Source organism: Mustela putorius, unplaced genomic scaffold, assembly GCF_011764305.1.
Source record: "Mustela putorius furo isolate JIRA1106 unplaced genomic scaffold, ASM1176430v1.1 tig00000281_pilon_pilon_pilon, whole genome shotgun sequence".
In the NCBI taxonomy this organism is placed as follows: domain Eukaryota; kingdom Metazoa; phylum Chordata; class Mammalia; order Carnivora; family Mustelidae; genus Mustela; species Mustela putorius.
The window spans coordinates 4,663,709-4,681,817 of record NW_025421343.1 but is presented as its reverse complement, the minus strand read 5'-3'; the positions used below and the strand labels follow the sequence as shown (position 1 = coordinate 4,681,817).

At 40.7% G+C, this 18,109-nt stretch overlaps 1 protein-coding gene across 2 annotated transcripts; it reads right to left on the bottom strand.

The window, feature by feature from the left end:
• Positions 1–1,574: 1,574 nt before the first annotated feature.
• Positions 1,575–12,220, bottom strand: POLE4 (DNA polymerase epsilon 4, accessory subunit). Of its 2 annotated transcripts, none has more exons than XM_004742276.3 (4): positions 11,945–12,214; positions 11,325–11,409; positions 10,620–10,661; positions 1,575–1,897 (listed from the first exon to the last, which is right to left on the bottom strand). In XM_004742276.3, the coding sequence occupies exons 1-4, from the start codon at positions 12,146–12,148 to the stop codon at positions 1,884–1,886; spliced, it is 345 nt and encodes a 114-aa protein (XP_004742333.1). In that variant the 5' UTR covers positions 12,149–12,214; the 3' UTR covers positions 1,575–1,883. The 2 variants fall into 2 exon arrangements, with proteins under 2 accessions (XP_004742333.1, XP_012906647.1); XM_013051193.2 differs by lacking the exon at positions 1,575–1,897 and adding an exon at positions 7,571–7,623 and having other exon boundaries at positions 11,945–12,220.
• Positions 12,221–18,109: the final 5,889 nt, after the last annotated feature.

Below are 18,109 nucleotides of genomic sequence, written 5' to 3'. Positions count from 1 at the left end.
CTTAGAAAGAGTCTGGAGGCTTCTGGGCCAGAATCCATAGGAAAAGTGGATTCATTTCTTAGGAAACTCAGCTAATCCCTAAAATTGTCACAGCCTCAACCTGATCTAGCAGAACAGAACATATCCAGGAAGTCGTGGTCTAAGGGTGGCTGCCTTCACCAAGGGTTCGGGGAGTCAGCCTCCCCCTGCTGCTTACGGCCCAGGAATGCAGGAGCCTCTGAACTCCTAGGCCACCTGAAGGCTTTATGACAGCATTCCAAACCACTTTTTACCAGACATGGCTACTTTATAAATGATGAATCAGTTCAACCATGAGAGGCCCATGAACCAGGCACCAAGCATTATGAGGATTGTACAGACAAGGAATGTTGATATACTAGAGATCACACTGAGTAGATTCAACCAACAGCTTTGCTGACAGTTATCACTGAGGTCCTCCTTTGGTTTTGAATCTTTCTCCACACCATTGTGTCCAGTCCTTTCCTTGATGACCTTCACCAGATGACCTACAAAATCTGGTACTCCCCTTACTTCTTAAAGAGTGGTGGTTGTTATTTTCCTTGACTTCCTTTCTAATCCAGACTTTCTACATTCATACTTTACTGCCCTCTGCCCTCCTGTAGATCTGTGGACAAGTGGTAGGAAGGAAATTACTTGGGGAAATTTATTTGAAAAAACTAAGAGATTCTTGGGGCTCCACCCTCTGAGATTCTAATTTATTAGCCTGGAGGAGCAAGGTCCAGAAATGGGCATTTCAAACAATGGCCACAGATGAATCTGAAAAATGGTCAAGTGTTTCAGTCGGTTTCCTGGTGCTCTCCTTAACCACTACTTTGCAAGTACTTTGCCTCCCTCTTGCTAGATCACCCAGACCTTCCCTTAAAAACCAAAATTTAGCCAGGATCTAAGTGGGGGAGGCTGGGAGTTATTGTTTAATGGCTACAGTTGCAGTTTCAGAAGATGAAAAATGTTCTGGAGATGGATGATAGTGATGATTGCACAATAATGTGAATGTACTTGATGCCATAGAACTGTACACTTAAAAATAATTTAAAAAGCAAATGTTAGGTTATGTATGTTTTACCATAATTTAAAAGATAAAAGGAATGGGTACTTCTACATGCTATAACATAAACAACCCCTGAAAACATTACCTAAGTGAAAGACACCAGATACATAATACGACAGATCTTATGATTCCATTAATATGGAGATATTTTCAAATGAACTGTGGTAGTAGTTGCACATATCTGTGAATACACTAAAATACACTAAAAACTATTGAAATGTATACTTTAAATGGGTGAACTGTATAGTATGTGCATTATATCTCAATAAAGCTATTAAAATTTAACTGATTTTAATCTAGGATCACATTTATTTGAACTTCTGAAAACCTTAAGTGACATCCCATAAATTCTGAAATCACATTCTGGTGACATATTGGGAAAAAGCATATAAATCAAAGGACTGGGGTTTAGAACAGCTGGCAAGAAAGATCAGATGGTCTGTGGGCATGGTGGCTCTCCAGTCATCATGGCAAGGACAAAGGCAAGATTATAAAACACACTAGGTTGAAACTGATCAGAGACCTTTATTATGGTCCTCATCATTCATTAGGCAACCTACACAAATCATTTTCTTTTCCTCTGCCTCAAAAGAGGCTGCATCCAAGCCTGAAATGGAAGACATAGTAGTGGAAGACCTTGTAAAGAAAAGCTAACAGGTGAGACCTCTGTTTATCCCAGTTTAGATGATGGTAGAACAGGAAAAGCATGTAAGTACAATATTCCAAACAGTCTGTTCTTCAAGGCAGAGGCCTGCAGGAGAGGGGCTGGCCAGAGGATGCAGGTGAAAGCTCACAAAACTGCCGAGCTCAGCCATCAATCCAAAGTTCCTAAAAAAAAAAACAAAAACAAAAACAAAAACAAAGAAAACAAAGAGCAACAAATAAAGCAAGGTACCTCAAGAACTGGATAAGTTTAACAGACTGGGCAAAGTTCAAGGGGAAACTGCATTGGTACTGGCAGTTCTCTAAGACCAAAATACTCATTTTGAGGAAGAGCCATTCAAAAGATCTCAGAGGATAAACATGTCACTATGGAAATTGGGCAGCTGGGAATTAAGCATACTGGTCCAGAGTTAGAATTAGAGGTGGGGAAAGGGCAAAGAAGTTGCCATGTTAGTTAATGAGCACTTGAGAATTTCATACAAAGCATGATACAAAATAAAAATGAGATTAAGTTTTCTAAGCCAAAAGTTTATAATCTTCTGAGAAAGTTCCAGATCAAGATGGGAGACTGAGCCCACAAGTTTGTATGTCCTCCCATCCAAGATTCCATTCAAAAGAAAATAAGGTTTTAAAAAGTATAAATAATAATGGGGTCTATCAGCAATTAAGAGATTTCATCAAAAAGCTGAATAACAGAAATCTGATTGAAGTATGTTTATAAATAGAGCAGGGAAAAAACATAAGCCTAGAATGAATAGAAGGAGCAGCAGAGGTGGGAGCCCATCTGCCCAAGAGACTCATGGACAGTCTCCAGGCAGACACAGACACCAGGAACGACAGAAAGCAGCACAGGCTAGAAAGGATTAATGACTTGAGGGTCGACATGAGAAATAGTTGGCCCCACTTCCCTACATCCCTTCCAGCCTGTAGCATTACCAAAAGGACAAACATTTAAAGCTAAATGGAAAAAAAATCAGATGGCTTTCTTCCAATAAACTAAATAAATTATCTGCAGAACTGTCGAAGCCTCTGAAATGCTACTGTCCCATAGTAAGGCATTCAGGGCCCCAGCATAACATCTGGTCCCACCTCTGCCCACACTCAAGTCCCAGTGCCAAGCAAAAAAAAAAAAAAACCACCTTCCCATGTATATACAGCTTCCAAACAGCCTTCTTACTCCCTCAATCCTAAACCGTATGAAAATTACTGGGCAAACTGCAAAATGAAAGGAAAAACTAAAATTCATTAAAAAAAAAAAACCTAGAATAAAACAGATAATGCAGAGAAAAGAACATATAAGAAAACAAAGCAAAAATACCTCTAAGTTAAAAAAAAAAAAAAGAAACAGCTTCTTCTTGTGATAAAGGCCAAGTTCCCGCTAAAATCGAATGATAAAGCTGACTGAAATAAGAAAATCCTTCAAGCACTGAAAGCATCAATGAAAGTAAAATCCAAGATCTAGAGAAAGCAAGAACACAAAGTAAACCCAGCCTCCAAATCTGCTTTTACCCTGAGGTCATTTGCCAGTCCAAAAGACAGAGCTGAGAAATGTTAGCTGAGTCAAATCTAAGATTCTGCCCAAGTGGGAAGGTCAGATTTTTTAAAAAGTGCAGTCCCAAAAGGTTATACCCCCAGAGTAAAGCTAGATTAGAATTAAATCAGCCCCCTCACAGACTTACAGTCAGGGTTCACATGTATTTATTAACACAGTGAACCAAGAATCCTCAAGTCTTGGATTAGGATTAAAGAGATCCTGAATTTGGATTAAGGAGATCCTGAATTTACACACTCCCCTAGGTGCCTTGCAGCAGCAACTGAAAATCTTTGGAGAAACATTTCATCATACAGGCCTCAAACTAGCCAACAAATAATTTTTTCAATTACAATGACCAACACACCAAGATAACTAAGTATAAAGAGGAAAAAAGACCATGAAGCAATATCAAAAGGAACAAGTCAGGAAAAAAAAATAAGCAGCCTCAAGAGACTGTGGATATTAGACTGGACAGAGACTATAAAACAATTGCATTTACTTTGCTTAAAGAAAAAAAAGACAAGCTTCAAAACATCTGGAGCAAATACAGTAACAAGAGACAAAATAGATTTGAAAAAAAAGCAAATGGAATTCACAGAACTGAAGATACAAAAACAAAAGCAAACTAAGAAATCAATAGGAAAATTTAAAGGAGACAAGACCATGAGAGAAAGAATTAAGCTAGATCAGAAAAAAAAACTACACAGAATGCAGCATGGAGAGGCAAAATTATGACTGTGCTTTAATATACATTCAATGGGAATCCTAATGAGAAAGAAGAAAGAACAAAGCAGAGCCATTATCTGAAAAGATACTAGCTGACACTTCTCCAAAACAGATAAAAGATATTAACCTATAGATTTAAGAAGCCTAAGCAGACCAGAAAGGGTAATATGCACATAGCTACATCCAAGAGAAACTACAGAGAAATCAAAGACAAATACAAAATCTTCAAAGTAACCAAAAAATGGGGCGCCTGGGTGGCTCAGTTGGTTAAGCATCTGCCTTTGGCTCAGGTCATGATCCTGGAGACCCAGGATTGAGAAGTCTGCTTCTCCCTCTGACCTTCTCCCCTCTCCTCTCATGCTCTCTCTGTCTCTCTCACACACACTCTCTCTCTCAAATAAATAAATAAAATCTTTAAAAGTTACAAAAAAGGACAAATTAGCTTCAAAAGATTAACAGATTAACAGTGATTTCTCAACAGAAACAATGGAAGCCAAAAGACAGAATGAGAGCTTCAACATGATAAATAACTTTCCACCTAAAATTCTATATTCAGCAAGACACCTTTTTTAAAGACTTTATTTAATTAATTTATTTATTTGACAGAGAGATCACAAGTAGGCAGAGAGGCAGGCAGAGGGAGAGGGGGAAGCAGGCTCCCCACCTGACCAACTGAGCCACTCAGGCACCCCAGCAAGATGCCTTTAACAATGAAAAAAAAAAAAAAAGGCTTTTTTATACCAACCCCCCACAAAAACACAGACTCATACTAAAGGAGTTCTAAAGGATTTACTTCAGAAAGAAAGAAAACTATCACAAAGGGAGAAACAGAAATATAAAAGGGGCAAAGATAGTATAAATATGTGGATAAATTCATATATCCTTGCCTGTATAATACAGCAGTAACAGTGCCTTATGTGGATTGACAAAAACAAAACAAAAATGCATGACAATAATAGCAAGTATGGGGAAGAAGGCCTTGTATAGAGTTAATAGTTCTAAGATCCTGTTTTCTTGAGGACAAGTATAAAGGTACTACCTTTGGGCTCTGATAAAATAAGAATGCATACAGTAACTGATAAAGTAACAATTAAAATAAAGTATATAATTTCCTGAGGGAGGAAAAAAATGAAATAATAAACTACACTTAAAAAGGGCAAAAATTTGGAAGAAAAAATGAAACATATACGAGGACAAATAGGAAGACAAAATAATATGGTAGATTTAAACCCATATATATTAAAAAAAAACATATATATTGCTAATTACATTAAACATAAATGAACAAAGTGCTCCTGTTAAAGAAAAAAAGACTGTAAGCCTAAATTCTAAAAAATAACCCCATTATCTTCTGTTTACAAACATGGACAGGTAAAAATACAAAGATTAAAAAAAATACATACTATGCAAATACTAACAAAGAAAGCTGGTAAGTTTTAAAAGTATTAGACAAGGTGCCTCAGTGGAGTAGGTAGCGTGTCAGTCTCATAAAAGTATTAGAAAAAGTACTCTTTAAGGCAAAAAGCACCATCAGAAATAACAATGGTTAACTTACAAAAAGTCTCAAACACTTAACTACTAATAGCCTACTGTTGACCAGAAGTCTTACCAATAACATAGCCAATTACACATATCTTATACATTATATGTACTACATACTGTACTATTACAATAAAGTAACCTAGAAAAAAGAATATTAAGAAAATATGGGGAAAAATACATTTACAGTGCTATACTGTAAAAAAATCCCCACATATCCACACAGTTCAAACCTGTGCTCTTTGGGACACCTGGTTGGCTCAGTCAGTAGGGTATATGACTTTCTTCCTTCCTTTTTTTAAAGCATTTTATTTAGAGAAAGAGTGGGCAAGTGAGTGGGGGCGTGGGGGGAGTGGGATCTCAAGCCCCATGCAGGGCTCAGATCTTACAGCCCTGAGATCATGACCTAAATTGAAATCAAGAGTTGGGCACTTAATAGACTGAGCCACCCAGGTGCCCCAAACATGCGACTTAGCCCAACACTGGGCAAGGAGCCTACTTGAAAGAAAAAAAAAAAAAAAAACAGTCCACTTGGGGTGCCTGGCTAGCTCAATCAAAAGAGCATGCACTTCTGAACTTGAGCTCATGAGTCTGAGTCCCATAGTGGGTATAGAGATTACTATAAAAAATAATAAAATTTAAAAAACAAAAAACCTATGCTGTTCAAGGGTCAGCTATATTATGAAGAACTTTATGCCAACAAATTTGAAAATTTAGATAAATGTAAAATTCCTAGAAAAACCATAACTCAAGTGGGGGGAAACAGGACAGGACTGCCTCAAAAAATAAAATAAAATAAAATCAGAAAGATCCCAGTATCATCCAAAAAAATTTAATCAATCATAAATCTTCCCACAAGGAAAATTCTACCCCAGATGACTTCACTGGTGAATTCTACCATTCAAATAAGAAATAATGGGGTGCCTGAGTAGCTCAGCCAGTTAAGCATCTGCCTTCAGCTTAGGTCATGATCCCTGAGTCCTGGAAGCTAGCAGGCATCAGGCTCAGCAGGGAGTCTGATACACAGAAAACTCAACTGTAGTTTTACGAAAGACAAGAAAACTAAAAAAATTTTAGCATATAGGAGAATGACTTCATGATCTTGGGGCAGGGAAAAAAGTCTTAAACAGGAAACAAACAGCATTACCTATAAAGAAAAAATTAATACATTTGACTATGTTTAACTGAGAACTGATTTATCAACAGATACCCTAAAGGGTGAAAAGACAAGTCATAAACCTGGAAAAGATATTTGCTTCCCATATGATGAAAAAGATTCACATTCAGAAAAAATAAAAAACAAAAAGCATACACACATACACACACACATATAATCACAGATACAGTTATAAATCAGTAAGGAAAAAGACAAAATATCCAAGATAAAAATAAGACACCACCCTACCTCAGAAAAAGGACATCCATATGAAAAGATGTCACCAGTAATCAGGGCAATGGGAAATAAAAGTACTATGCAATTATCATTAACATCCCTACCAGACCGAAAAAACTAAATACCAAGTGTTGGTGAGAATGAGGAGTAATGCGAATTATCATATACTCTAGGTAGAAATGTGAATCAGGTATGCAGGAAGTTCAGCAATATCTACAAAAGAGGGAGATATACATATACTATGTCCCAGCAATTTTATCCACACACACATGCACACACCCCTAAAGAAATATGTGTAAGAATGTTCATAGTCATGAGGGAGGAGAAGGCAAGCTGAGGACAAAGCATCAATAGTGCATTGTTAGTAACAGAAAAAAAAAGTTATCCAAATATCCACATTAAAGTGGTTCAACTGTAATACTGTCACACAATAGTATGTCACACAGCACAGAAAACAAGAGATATGTGCAACCACACAGATGATCTCATAAATGCATTAACCTAAAGAAAACAGCCCCAGGACAGAAGATGATCAATGAATACATACAGTGGTCTGGTTACATTTTTAGGAAGTTCAAAAAAATATTAAACCAAATCAACTGTTTAAGGATGCATGCATATGTGGTGAAACTATAAAGAAAATCAAGTAATTACCAAAAAGTCAGGATACTGTTATGTCAGGAAAGGGGATGGAAAGATCTGCCATGAAAAAAGAATATATATGGAGTTTCTGGGGGCTGACACTATTCTATCTCTTGACCTAGCTAGCGGTTGCAATGGTGTTCGTTTTGTTATTTATTGACTTTACATTTGTCATCTGTGTTCATAAGGAAAGGCTTAGGAAAAAATATACACATAGGGGCGCCTGGGTGGCTCAGTGGGTTAGGCCGCTGCCTTCGGCTTGGGTTGTGATCTCAGGGTCCTGGGATCGAGTCCCGTGTCAGGCTCTCTGCTCAGCGGGGAGCCTGCTTCCTCCTCTCTCTCTCTGCCTGCCTCTCTGCCTACTTGTGATCTCTCTCTGTCAAATAAATAAATAAAATCTTTTTAAAAAAAAAGAAAAAAAATATACACACATAAACTCATCTGCATAAAATATCTGGAAACTTACACAAGAGACTAATAACAGTTGCCTGCAGGGAAGGCACCTCTATGAGAGATGAAAGGATAGAAGAGGTAAAGGAAGTTTCCCATGTTCGGAGAACTGTTCACAGTACTGGTTTTCAACTACCACACTCAACTGATATGTAAAGCATGGGAGATTTAGCTAGGATAACACGGTACATTTCAGTCTTCACGATGTCAAAGTATAGTATAGATGACACCAAGTAAAAGCTACAAGTTGGCTAAAAAATGTGAAAGGAAAGGATGGGTCCACTAATAGTCATACCTTCCAAAGTGGGGAGTTAACAAAAAAAAAAAAAAAAGATATTTTAGTATGTTATGTAAACTGTAAAAGTAATAAAGGAACTAAAAATAATGATATAACTTCCAAAAATCAGAAAGGAAGGATTTATGGAGCAGTATAGGTTACCTAAATCTTCATTTATCACAGCAAGAAGTTAATATATAACATCTGGAGTTGAAAAATCAAGGATGAATCGTATTATTTAGAAATTTAAGTCACCACCTGAAAGCTAAAAACAAAACAACAAGAGTGTGGAGCAGCAGCTGTCTTTCATTATAAGCCATTAGATAACTGATTTTCAAGCATGGATATATACTGCCTTGATAAAAAAAGAAAAAAATAATTTTCTACTTAGAGCATATACATCTAAGGACATGAGAACATTTACTTTACCAAGTACAAAATATAATACTGACTGAATCTGCAATGGCTAAAATGGCCAAAATTCAGATCTACTAATGTAGGCAGAGCAGATGAATGTAATTACTGAGATTATTGGATCAAAAGATGAATGAATACATCCACCACTCAATAAGTAACCATTTATTAAAAATCCAAGCTAAGTACTATGCCATGGTAGAGACCAGAGTAGAAAACTACTTGAGATCTCTCCACTTCTATGCCTGGCACCTTCCAATTCATTATCCAGAGGTCTGCAGTGTTAAGTCTTTAAAATGCAAATCTGATTGTATATCCTTTGAAAAGCTGGTAATTAAAAATGAGGAGGTACAGTAGACTCCGAACAAGTTTGGAGAACTGATGGGAAGTCAGTCACAAGAAGCTGCCTTCCTCAGGGAGGCAATTAACAAGTTCTTTTTAAGAAAAATGAGTAAGTAGGGACGCCCAGGTGGCTCAGTTGGTTAAGCAGCTGCCTTCGGCTCAGGTCAGGATCCCAGTGTCCTGGGATCGAGTCCCACATTGGGCTCCTTGCTCAGCAGGGAGCCTGCTTCTCCCTCTGCCTCTGCCTGTGCTCATTCTCTCTGACAAATAAATAAATAAAATCTTAAAAAAAAAAAGAAAGAAAGAAAAATGAGTAAGCAGAAAAGTGTTAAGAAAAATCTACAAATTGGGGCGCCTGGGTGGCTCAGTGGGTTAAGCCGCTGCCTTCCGCTCAGGTCATGATCTCAGAGTCCTGGGATCGAGTCCCGCATCGGGCTCTCTGCTCAGCAGGGAGCCTGCTTCCCTCTCTCTCTCTGCCTGCCTCTCCATCTACTTGTGATTTCTCTCTGTCAAATAAATAAATAAAATCTTAAAAAAAAAAAGAAAGATCTACAAATTAAGGGCGCCTGGGTGGCTCAGTAGGTTAAGCCTCTACCTTCAGCTCAGGTCATGATCTCAGGGTTCCGGGATCAAGTCCCGCTTCCTCCTCTCTCTCTCTGCCTACTTGTGATCTCTCTGTCAAATAAATAAAATTTGTTTAAAAAAAAAATCTACAAATTGAAAGAATACTCAATAATCTAGACTTAAAGCTAGCCATGGGAATGTATCTTCAAACACATTTAAAAGAAATGTAACAAAAGAGTGAGAGGCCCAGGCTGATATACAAAACAAACGAGGAGAAATAGTGAAATAAATATATCCAGAAAGGATTCCTGAAGGTAATGAGGCTTTAAGGAGATAATGAGAATGCCCCAGTATTGTAAAGGTGAGAACGAACTGAAAGTGCATGGCTCTCTCATATTCAATCAGAAAATGTGCCAGGAAAAATAAGCTGATCAGATTTAGGAATTATCAGAGAAACAGATATCCATCTGAGAAAAGATAGCTAAAACAAAGTATCTCAAATATTTTTTACTTCAATGACAAGACGTAGTACATGAGTTAACCCAAAGTTCTTTAGACAGAAGGCAATTACAATCTCCAGTGGCAAAATAATGACTTTATACAGATCGCTGAAGAAGAAAAAAGAGCAAGAAGCAACCCTTTAAATGTTGGCAATTGTTTCTGATCTCTAGCATTATGGTGAAGGGAAGAATATATATAGCATTATATGAGGGGAATGGTGATCAAAGTAAGAATCTTCTTAATCCACCTAACCCCACCAGGATCTTTATATACCCTCTCATTTTTTATAATTAGCAATTTTCAGGGAAAAGTTCTAGCTACCCATGAGAATCAGAATTGCTAAGTCTCACTAGATTCAACATTAGTTTTTCCCAACTTATTAGAAAATAGACAGAAAAAATTATCCCTAAGAAGAACCAGGTAGCAGTTTTATAAGGTTTTGAACTCAGATCACGGGGCATGGAAGAGACAGGTGGAAATGGTTACCAACTGACAAAGAACTCACCTTCCAGAAAAGCAAATTCATCCACAGCCTCTATTGCATTATCTGAAACACACAGTAAAAGGACACTTGACTAATTCTGGTCATTTGGACATCAACCCCTTTAAAAAGCCACAACCCACATAAAAAAAGGGCATGATGCTTTATGCAAATAAGGGCATTTATAAACTTTGTCCCTTGCTGCCATGAGGTCCATTTCTACTCCACCACCAAATCTTACATATCAGCTGTCTCTCTATAAAAGTAGGAAAACTCTAGGTAAACCCTGTTGCGTGGGGGGAACCTTTTTGCTCTGAAAGCCATCAAAGAAGAATCTAGCAAAAGAGAAGGGAAAGCAGGATTAAGGTATACGAAAGCTTACACAGGCACAGGGGTTACCAACTAAAGAGACAGAAATCAAACGCCCGGCTTCTAGGGGAAAAAGAAGTGCCCAGCCTGGTACAACATGGCAAAAGGTACAAAGCGGTCTAGTTTAGCTTTAGCAACACTTAGACTCCCTTCATTACCTACCCCACCACCTCTCCTGCCACTCAAAAGCATAGGGACTCTAAAAGCTAGGTCTTTCTCTCACTGTGGCAGTCCAACAGAAGACATCATAGGGAGAGACCTCTGACCTTACAGTGATGGCTTCTCCAGCAGTGAGAGGGAAACCTGCCCCAGCCCTCCCTTCTTTGCCCCCAGATACTGAATACTGCAGTGACACTCTACCCAAATCTCTCCTCTGGAGGGTTTTCCTTTTTCCTTGTTGAGCACAGCAGTAGGCATCTTTTGCAATGGTCTCCACAAACAGTTCCTATGAGGGGAACAAGGAGAATTGAATCAATGGGTTCTAGCACAATTCTGGTGAGCACTTCTATTTGAGTGGTGGGAAGGGAGTAAGGGCGGCTCTGGAGAGGTTTTCTGTCCCGGACTTCATGAGCGTCTATTATTCCCTTTCCCCCTAACGTGGTAGCCCAAGACACGTCCCCCCCTCGCCTATAGATCCCCACTCCTTCACTTGACACTCTTACAAGTTAAGTCAGACCCTCAAAATGCAACTTGAAGTCGTTGTGCAAACCCCTTATGACGAGGCAGGTCTGTTACGTCTTTCTCCTAGTCTTCCCTCCGACGCTTCGTCTCGGCACCTTCCTCACTTCCTCACCTCCTGACCCGGCACCTTCCTCACCTCCTCACCCCCAGTCCAGACCCTCTCCTCCTTCCTCGCTTCCCCGCCTCCCCAAGTCGCTCCAGTCGCCGCTACGCCCCGCCCCCCGAAAGCTACTCGAGGCCCCGCCCCTGGCCTCCACTCCGCTCGGCAACCCCGTGTGGCCCCGACGCTCCCGCCGCACCGCGGCTCGTGCCAGAATGAAGATGGCTTCCTGTCCCGCGAGGGTTACGTCGGGATCGGCCTTCACCAAAGCCTTCACTCGCGCTAAAGGCAGCCTCGAGAGACGAGCCCCGGGCGCGCTCGTCGGAGCTTGGGGCTGCGGAGCAGCCGCCTCCCCGCTGGGCCCCTCCTCCTCCAGGGGCGTCCCGCTCCCAGCCGCCGCCATCCGGGCCCCGAGCGTGCTGCGCGCGGCCGCCGACTGTGCGCGCGCAAGCGACGCCAGCCCCTTTCCCGCGCGCGCTGGGGGCCACGCCCCCAATGGGCGCGTGGCTCCGCCCTTTACGTGGCTGGACGCTCCCGGGACTCCCGGAGGGCGGAGACCGGCTCAAGGCGTGGTGGCTCTGAGTGTACTGTGCCTTTAGGCTCGCGTGTACACTTCTTCTCGGTCCTGGTGAGCGCGGTCAGGCCTAGTTGACCCCGGGCACCGTCCTTTAGTGATTGAATGTGATTGAGCCGAGCTAGTGCCTGGAGGAGCTCGTCGGTCTGGAGAAACCCAAGACCCGACCTTCAAGAGAGTCTCAGTCAAGTGATAAGCGAGTGACAGAGAGGACTGAGAAGGTCAGGGGCGCGTGCGAGGCCCGGGTGTCCCCGGGAGGTCCAGCGGGCGGAAAACAGGGTACCGAGAGGGGCGTGAAATCTGGACCAGTGCTGAAGAGAACAAGATGCCCTCGAAGGAGGTAGGACCTTGGCAAGCAGAGATCGAAGAATTTCAGTCCTGACAGGAAACCACAAATAAAAATCGTCAAGGTCACAAGCCGTCCACGCTTGTTCAGTCACGAGTTGCACCAGAGCGTTGGCTCTCAAACTTTGGGTTCGCAGGCTCCCTTTACGGTCTTAGAAATTACTGAGGACCCCGAAGAGCTTTGGTTTCTGTGGTTTAATTCTGAAATTAAAAGTTTCAGAATTCAATTTACGATAACTAATATACGTTAACATAAATAACGTTTTAAAACAGGCTTCCCCCCACCCCCAGAAAAAGTCTTTTATAGAAGACCACTGGTTTCTCCAGCTGCTTCTGTATGTTAACGTTAGCACTTATCCCATAGATCTGGAAATTCCTCTGCCTGTTCTTGAGAAATGAGAATGAAAAGGGCAAATAACCTCTTAGAATTGTTAGGAAAATAGGTGTGACTTCACAGACACCTGAAAAGGGCCTTTAGAATACACTCCACCCCTGATTAGTCCCCACACCAAAGTCTGAACCGGACATAGAGGAACATTCATATTTGCAGTAACAGTTTTAATCTAAGTCAGTTCTAGTAGCTCACATTTTTTAGCATTTTCTGTGTGCATGATTCATTCTTTTTCATGTGCTCCTACATTTATGTATTTATGTACTGAGTAACATTCTCTTAATACCCTTTTTGGAGTAGGTAATTTTTTTTTTTAATATTTTACTTATTTATTTGACAGAGAGAGTGACAGAGAGACAGAGCACAAGCAGGGGGAGTGGGAAAGGGAGAAGCAGGCTCCCCACTGAGCAGTGAGCCCCATGTGGGGCTTGATTCCAGAGCTCTGGGATTGTGACCCGAGCTGAAAGCAGACACTTAACTGACCTAGCCATTCAGGTGCCCCTGGAGTGGGTAATATTTTAACTTTGCAGTTGAGGAAGTTAAAAGACACACGAGGTGGTTAATTTACGCACAACAGAATGCAGTCAAGCCAAAACGAGGTTGGATTAGATCATCTCTATCTCCACTCATCAATAATGTAGTAAACTCTACATGACTAGATTAGCAGAGGCTCCCCTAGAACAGAACAAGAGGCTTGGCCAAGATTAAAATATTCAGAAATGAGGTTGTGTCACTGAAAATTGCACCACAACCTCCTTTAGGACCTCAGTCCTGAGTCCCCCTTCAGATGACATTTGTGGACACTCCTGCACAGGGAAAGCTCCACACAAAATTCCTAAAGGCACCACAGACAGATTCTTGTGTCCCCTTGCAGTGGAACACTAAATGGAGCAAAAGTCTAACAGTGTCAAAGTAGTTAAGTACTAATGGCTGTCTAAATTCCGAATTAACACAAAACACGAACACTGTGGGGACAGGAATTTGTTCAGAAGGATTGAGTCAAACTGGCTTTCTGGGAGGATTCTCTTTAACCTCTTTTTCTTCCCAGTTTTCCCTGTTATCCATTTATTCCCTACCTTTCTTCCACTGCTCCTCTTCCTCTCATTTCTCTCCCCCAGTTCCTACTTTTTTTTCCTCAGTAGTTGTGTATTTTACCACTTGGCCCAGCTCCATCTTCCTTTCCCTGGTTTTACTATGACTAATAAACAGAGGTTTATTTAGACCACACAGGAGTTTTTGACTATGAGCCGTGAAAGGGACTAAGTCATGTTAAAAGGGGGAATCATGGGGCGCCTGGGTGGCCCAGTTGGGTAAGTGTCTGCCTTGGGCTCAGATCATGATCCCAGGATCACTTCCCTTTAGGAGATGGCAGTGATCTATCAGGCATATTACTTAACTAATTGATCAGGCAATTCCTGACTGACTAGTTTAAGATTCCATTTCAGGGAGAGCCAGAAGTGTCTTGGTCTGATGATGTAGGGCTTAGCAATAGTGACTCCATTTGGGGCCTGTTGTCTTGTTTTAAAAACAAGTGTGTTAAAGACCAAGATTCAGCTGAGTAAATATAAAGGTCTTACTGGCTTTATTCAACAGTTCATGAATTGGGTAGCATCCAACCCAGCAGATAGACAGAAAGCTCTGAAGAGCTGTACAAGTCAAGAGATTTTTATAGACCAAAGTGAGCAGGAATAAGGAAGTTTTACTGGACATCTGCTAATTGGTTAAAGCGGGGTTAGTTTCCCTATATGGAGCAAAGGGAAGTTTTAGAGCCTGGTTAGATAACTTATACTGATCAGGCAAGCATTGACTGGTTGACCTAAGTCTTCCTTTTCCAGAAGAACCAAGCATGGAAACTAAGTTTTGATTTGCTGACATGGGGTTTATCATGAGGAACTCCATCTTGGGCCTAATCTGGTTGCTTTAACAAATGTACATATACATATCTATATATATTTATGTGTGTCTGTGTACGCATTACACACACACACACACACACATATTTATAGGGTCAAATGTTAAATAAGCCATAGGGAAAACATAGGGAATGCTAAGGTAAATTTAAAAACAAAAAAACCATCGGACTGTTTAAAAGGGGAAAAAAGTGTCATGAACTGGGCCGTAGACACCTCAGGATGCAGGAATTGCTTAAGTACTTAAAAGTCAGAAAGAGAAAAGCATTCATTCTCTTTCTCAGAAACAGAAAGCATATGGAGAAATAAAAGGAAAAGTTTTTTTTAGTCTTAAAAAAATACAAAGAAAATTTTACCCTTAATTTGGTATTTAAAGAAATTGTTTCGGCAGTGGTTCTCAATCTTTCCCCTCCAACTTTGACTGAAATGATAAAAACCCATGCAGTCTATAAAACACTCCATAAGTGGGCTCCTTTTAACCTCTCCAGGCCCATTTCATACCACATCCCCTCCTGTTGTGTACCCAAGCCACAGATTTTGTTTCCAGCTCTACAGCACTTCTGCCATGAAAGCTTTATCTTACCTTCCTTCAGATTGCAAAAGCCTTCCATCACTAACTCACCCTCCCAGAGAAGAGGCTAAGTTGCTCAGACCACTGAGCACCTGTCTTTCATAGTATTGATCACAGGTTGCAATCCTGCATTTACCTTTATAATTATTTGATCAGTGTTTGGCTCTTCTCTTCCCCCCACACTCCTTAGACTGTAAGCTCATTAGGGGAGTGCCTCTGTCTACTTTTGTTCATTGACTTTATGGTACAGTGCCTGGCACTTAGTAGGTACTCAACAGGTATTTCATGAATGAATGAATCATTAACTGTAGCTCATCTGGAATTGCTATCCCCTAATGAAGCATGTCAGAACCTGGAGAGAGAATTGTTATTTGAAAGTATCTACCAAGAGTTTCTAGAACAGTTGACCCTTGAACAATGTGGGGCTTAGACGCACCAACACCCCTGCACAATTGAAAATCTACGCAAACAGCACCTGTACACAACAGTGCTAAACTTGCCACCTACATCTATATGTTTGCCTCAGCTAGACTAGAGATTGTGAACCCATGTGCCTTCCTGGGCCAAGCTGATAATACAAATCAGAGCCCAGCAAGCTATAGACTGGAGGCCACTTTTTTAAGCCTGCTACTTTTTTTTTTTTTTTTTAAGTAAATAAAGGTGCTTGGAAATAGACCATAACCGTATGTATTTTCTGTATAACCTAAAGGTGACTGTAGCAGGGATTTAGCATTATGGAAAGAAAGGCACTCTGTCTCAGGATTGCCCTTACTGCCATTTATACTATTTTTATGTAATCTTGTGACCAAGAAGAATCAATCAATGAGCCAATTAATAACATGTGGCAATAAGATGAAAATTACAAATGAAGAAAGTAAGTAATTTAGCATAGTACAAAGATGGGATAAAGGGTCCCTGATAAGTTGCCCTCAAATACATATTTTGAACAAAGTAGGGTAAAACTACAAGAATAGAAGATAACGTGTGTGGCTATTGAGAAACTTGGTGGGACCTCAAGTATGTGTAAACTAAAGAAATAAAGTTATGCTCTTTGAGAGTTAAGTTCTACAGCTACATAGAACAGAACAGGTATAAAGTCATCTTAAGGAGAAAGAATAAGTCTGAAAATGTAAGCAAAGAAAAAGATAAAAAGGGCCATCAAAGCAAGGCTGGCTGGCCATGAAAGCATAGAAAAAGGAGCATCACAGTGGTGGACCTCAGCAGAGCCTTTTAAGAAATGCCCACTAGAGATGGGCCCTCAACTAATGTCTGTGAATATTCTGGTGTCATTGGTATGGCCATTCTTATAGTCAAAAGTGGCAGTGTCAAGCTTTCCCAGCTTAATGCCATTATAAATTTGAATCATCTAACCTGCTCCCCTTGTTCAGATTCCATGCTCACTCACTAAGCAGCTTTCTGATAATTTGCCTTTCTCAGAGGTCTGTCTTCAGTGAAAGAATGTGCTAGCCAGGGCGCCTGGGTGGCTCTGCCTTTGGCTCAGGTCATGATCTCAGGGTCCTGGGATCGAGGCCCGAGTTGGGCTCTCTGCTCAGTGGGGAGCCTGCTTCCCCCCTCTCTCTCTGCTGCCTTTCTGCCTACTTGTGATCTCTCTCTCTCTCTCTCTCTCTCTGTCAGATAAATAAATAAAATCTGGGAAAAAAAAAAGAATGTGCTAGCCATGTGGCAAGACAAGTAATCCAGACACACAAGTGGTTCTGATCCTCTTGTGAATTGGTAAGTAGACATTCTGGCTTCATGCATCTGCTCTCTGAGCTTATTTAAGAAGAAAGCAATGAGATGGATCCCCATTCATGGTATGCTGACAGATCCAGTTTCTAAACATACAGGATGGAGACCAGACTCTTGGCAGAGGGAATGCCACCATGTGAAGTACGGGGAGACGCCAAATCCTCATCCTTTTTTTTTTTTAAGGCACCTAGGAATGTGCATTTTTAAAAGATTTTATTCATTTATGTGACAGAGAGAGAGATCACAAGTAGCCAGAGAGGCAGGCAGAGAGAGAGAGAAGCAGGCTCCGCTGAGCAGAGAGTCCGATTCGGGGCTAGATCCCAGGACCCTGGAGATCATGACCTGAGCCAAAGGCAGAGGCTCAACCCACTGAGCCACCTAGGCGCCCCCAAATCCTCAACCTCTGATATCCCTTGACTGCCTTTCCAGTGAAATTCCACTAAGTTTTCTATCTGTCTGCTAACTCTGAGAGCATTGATTTATAGGGAAAGAACTAAATGCAGATTGGCAAATCTCTGATCCAGGTTAGAGAAAGGATGATAGGTGAATTCAAAGCATATATGACCGTTTTCAATAACCAGCTACACTAACTCCTAATACAGTTGGCACCGGAAGATGTTTTTTATCTTGGCCCATTTTTAGTTAATTTTGGTTAGTAAAATGCCATTTGTGTCTCTGGGTTGTGATTACTAAATATCTTTTCATATCTTTTAATTTTCTCCACCATATAATGACGACACTAACACTTCTCATCTCATTGGTTTACTAATCATTCATTCAACAAATATTTATTGAGTGCCCACCATGTGAGAGGCACCATGCCA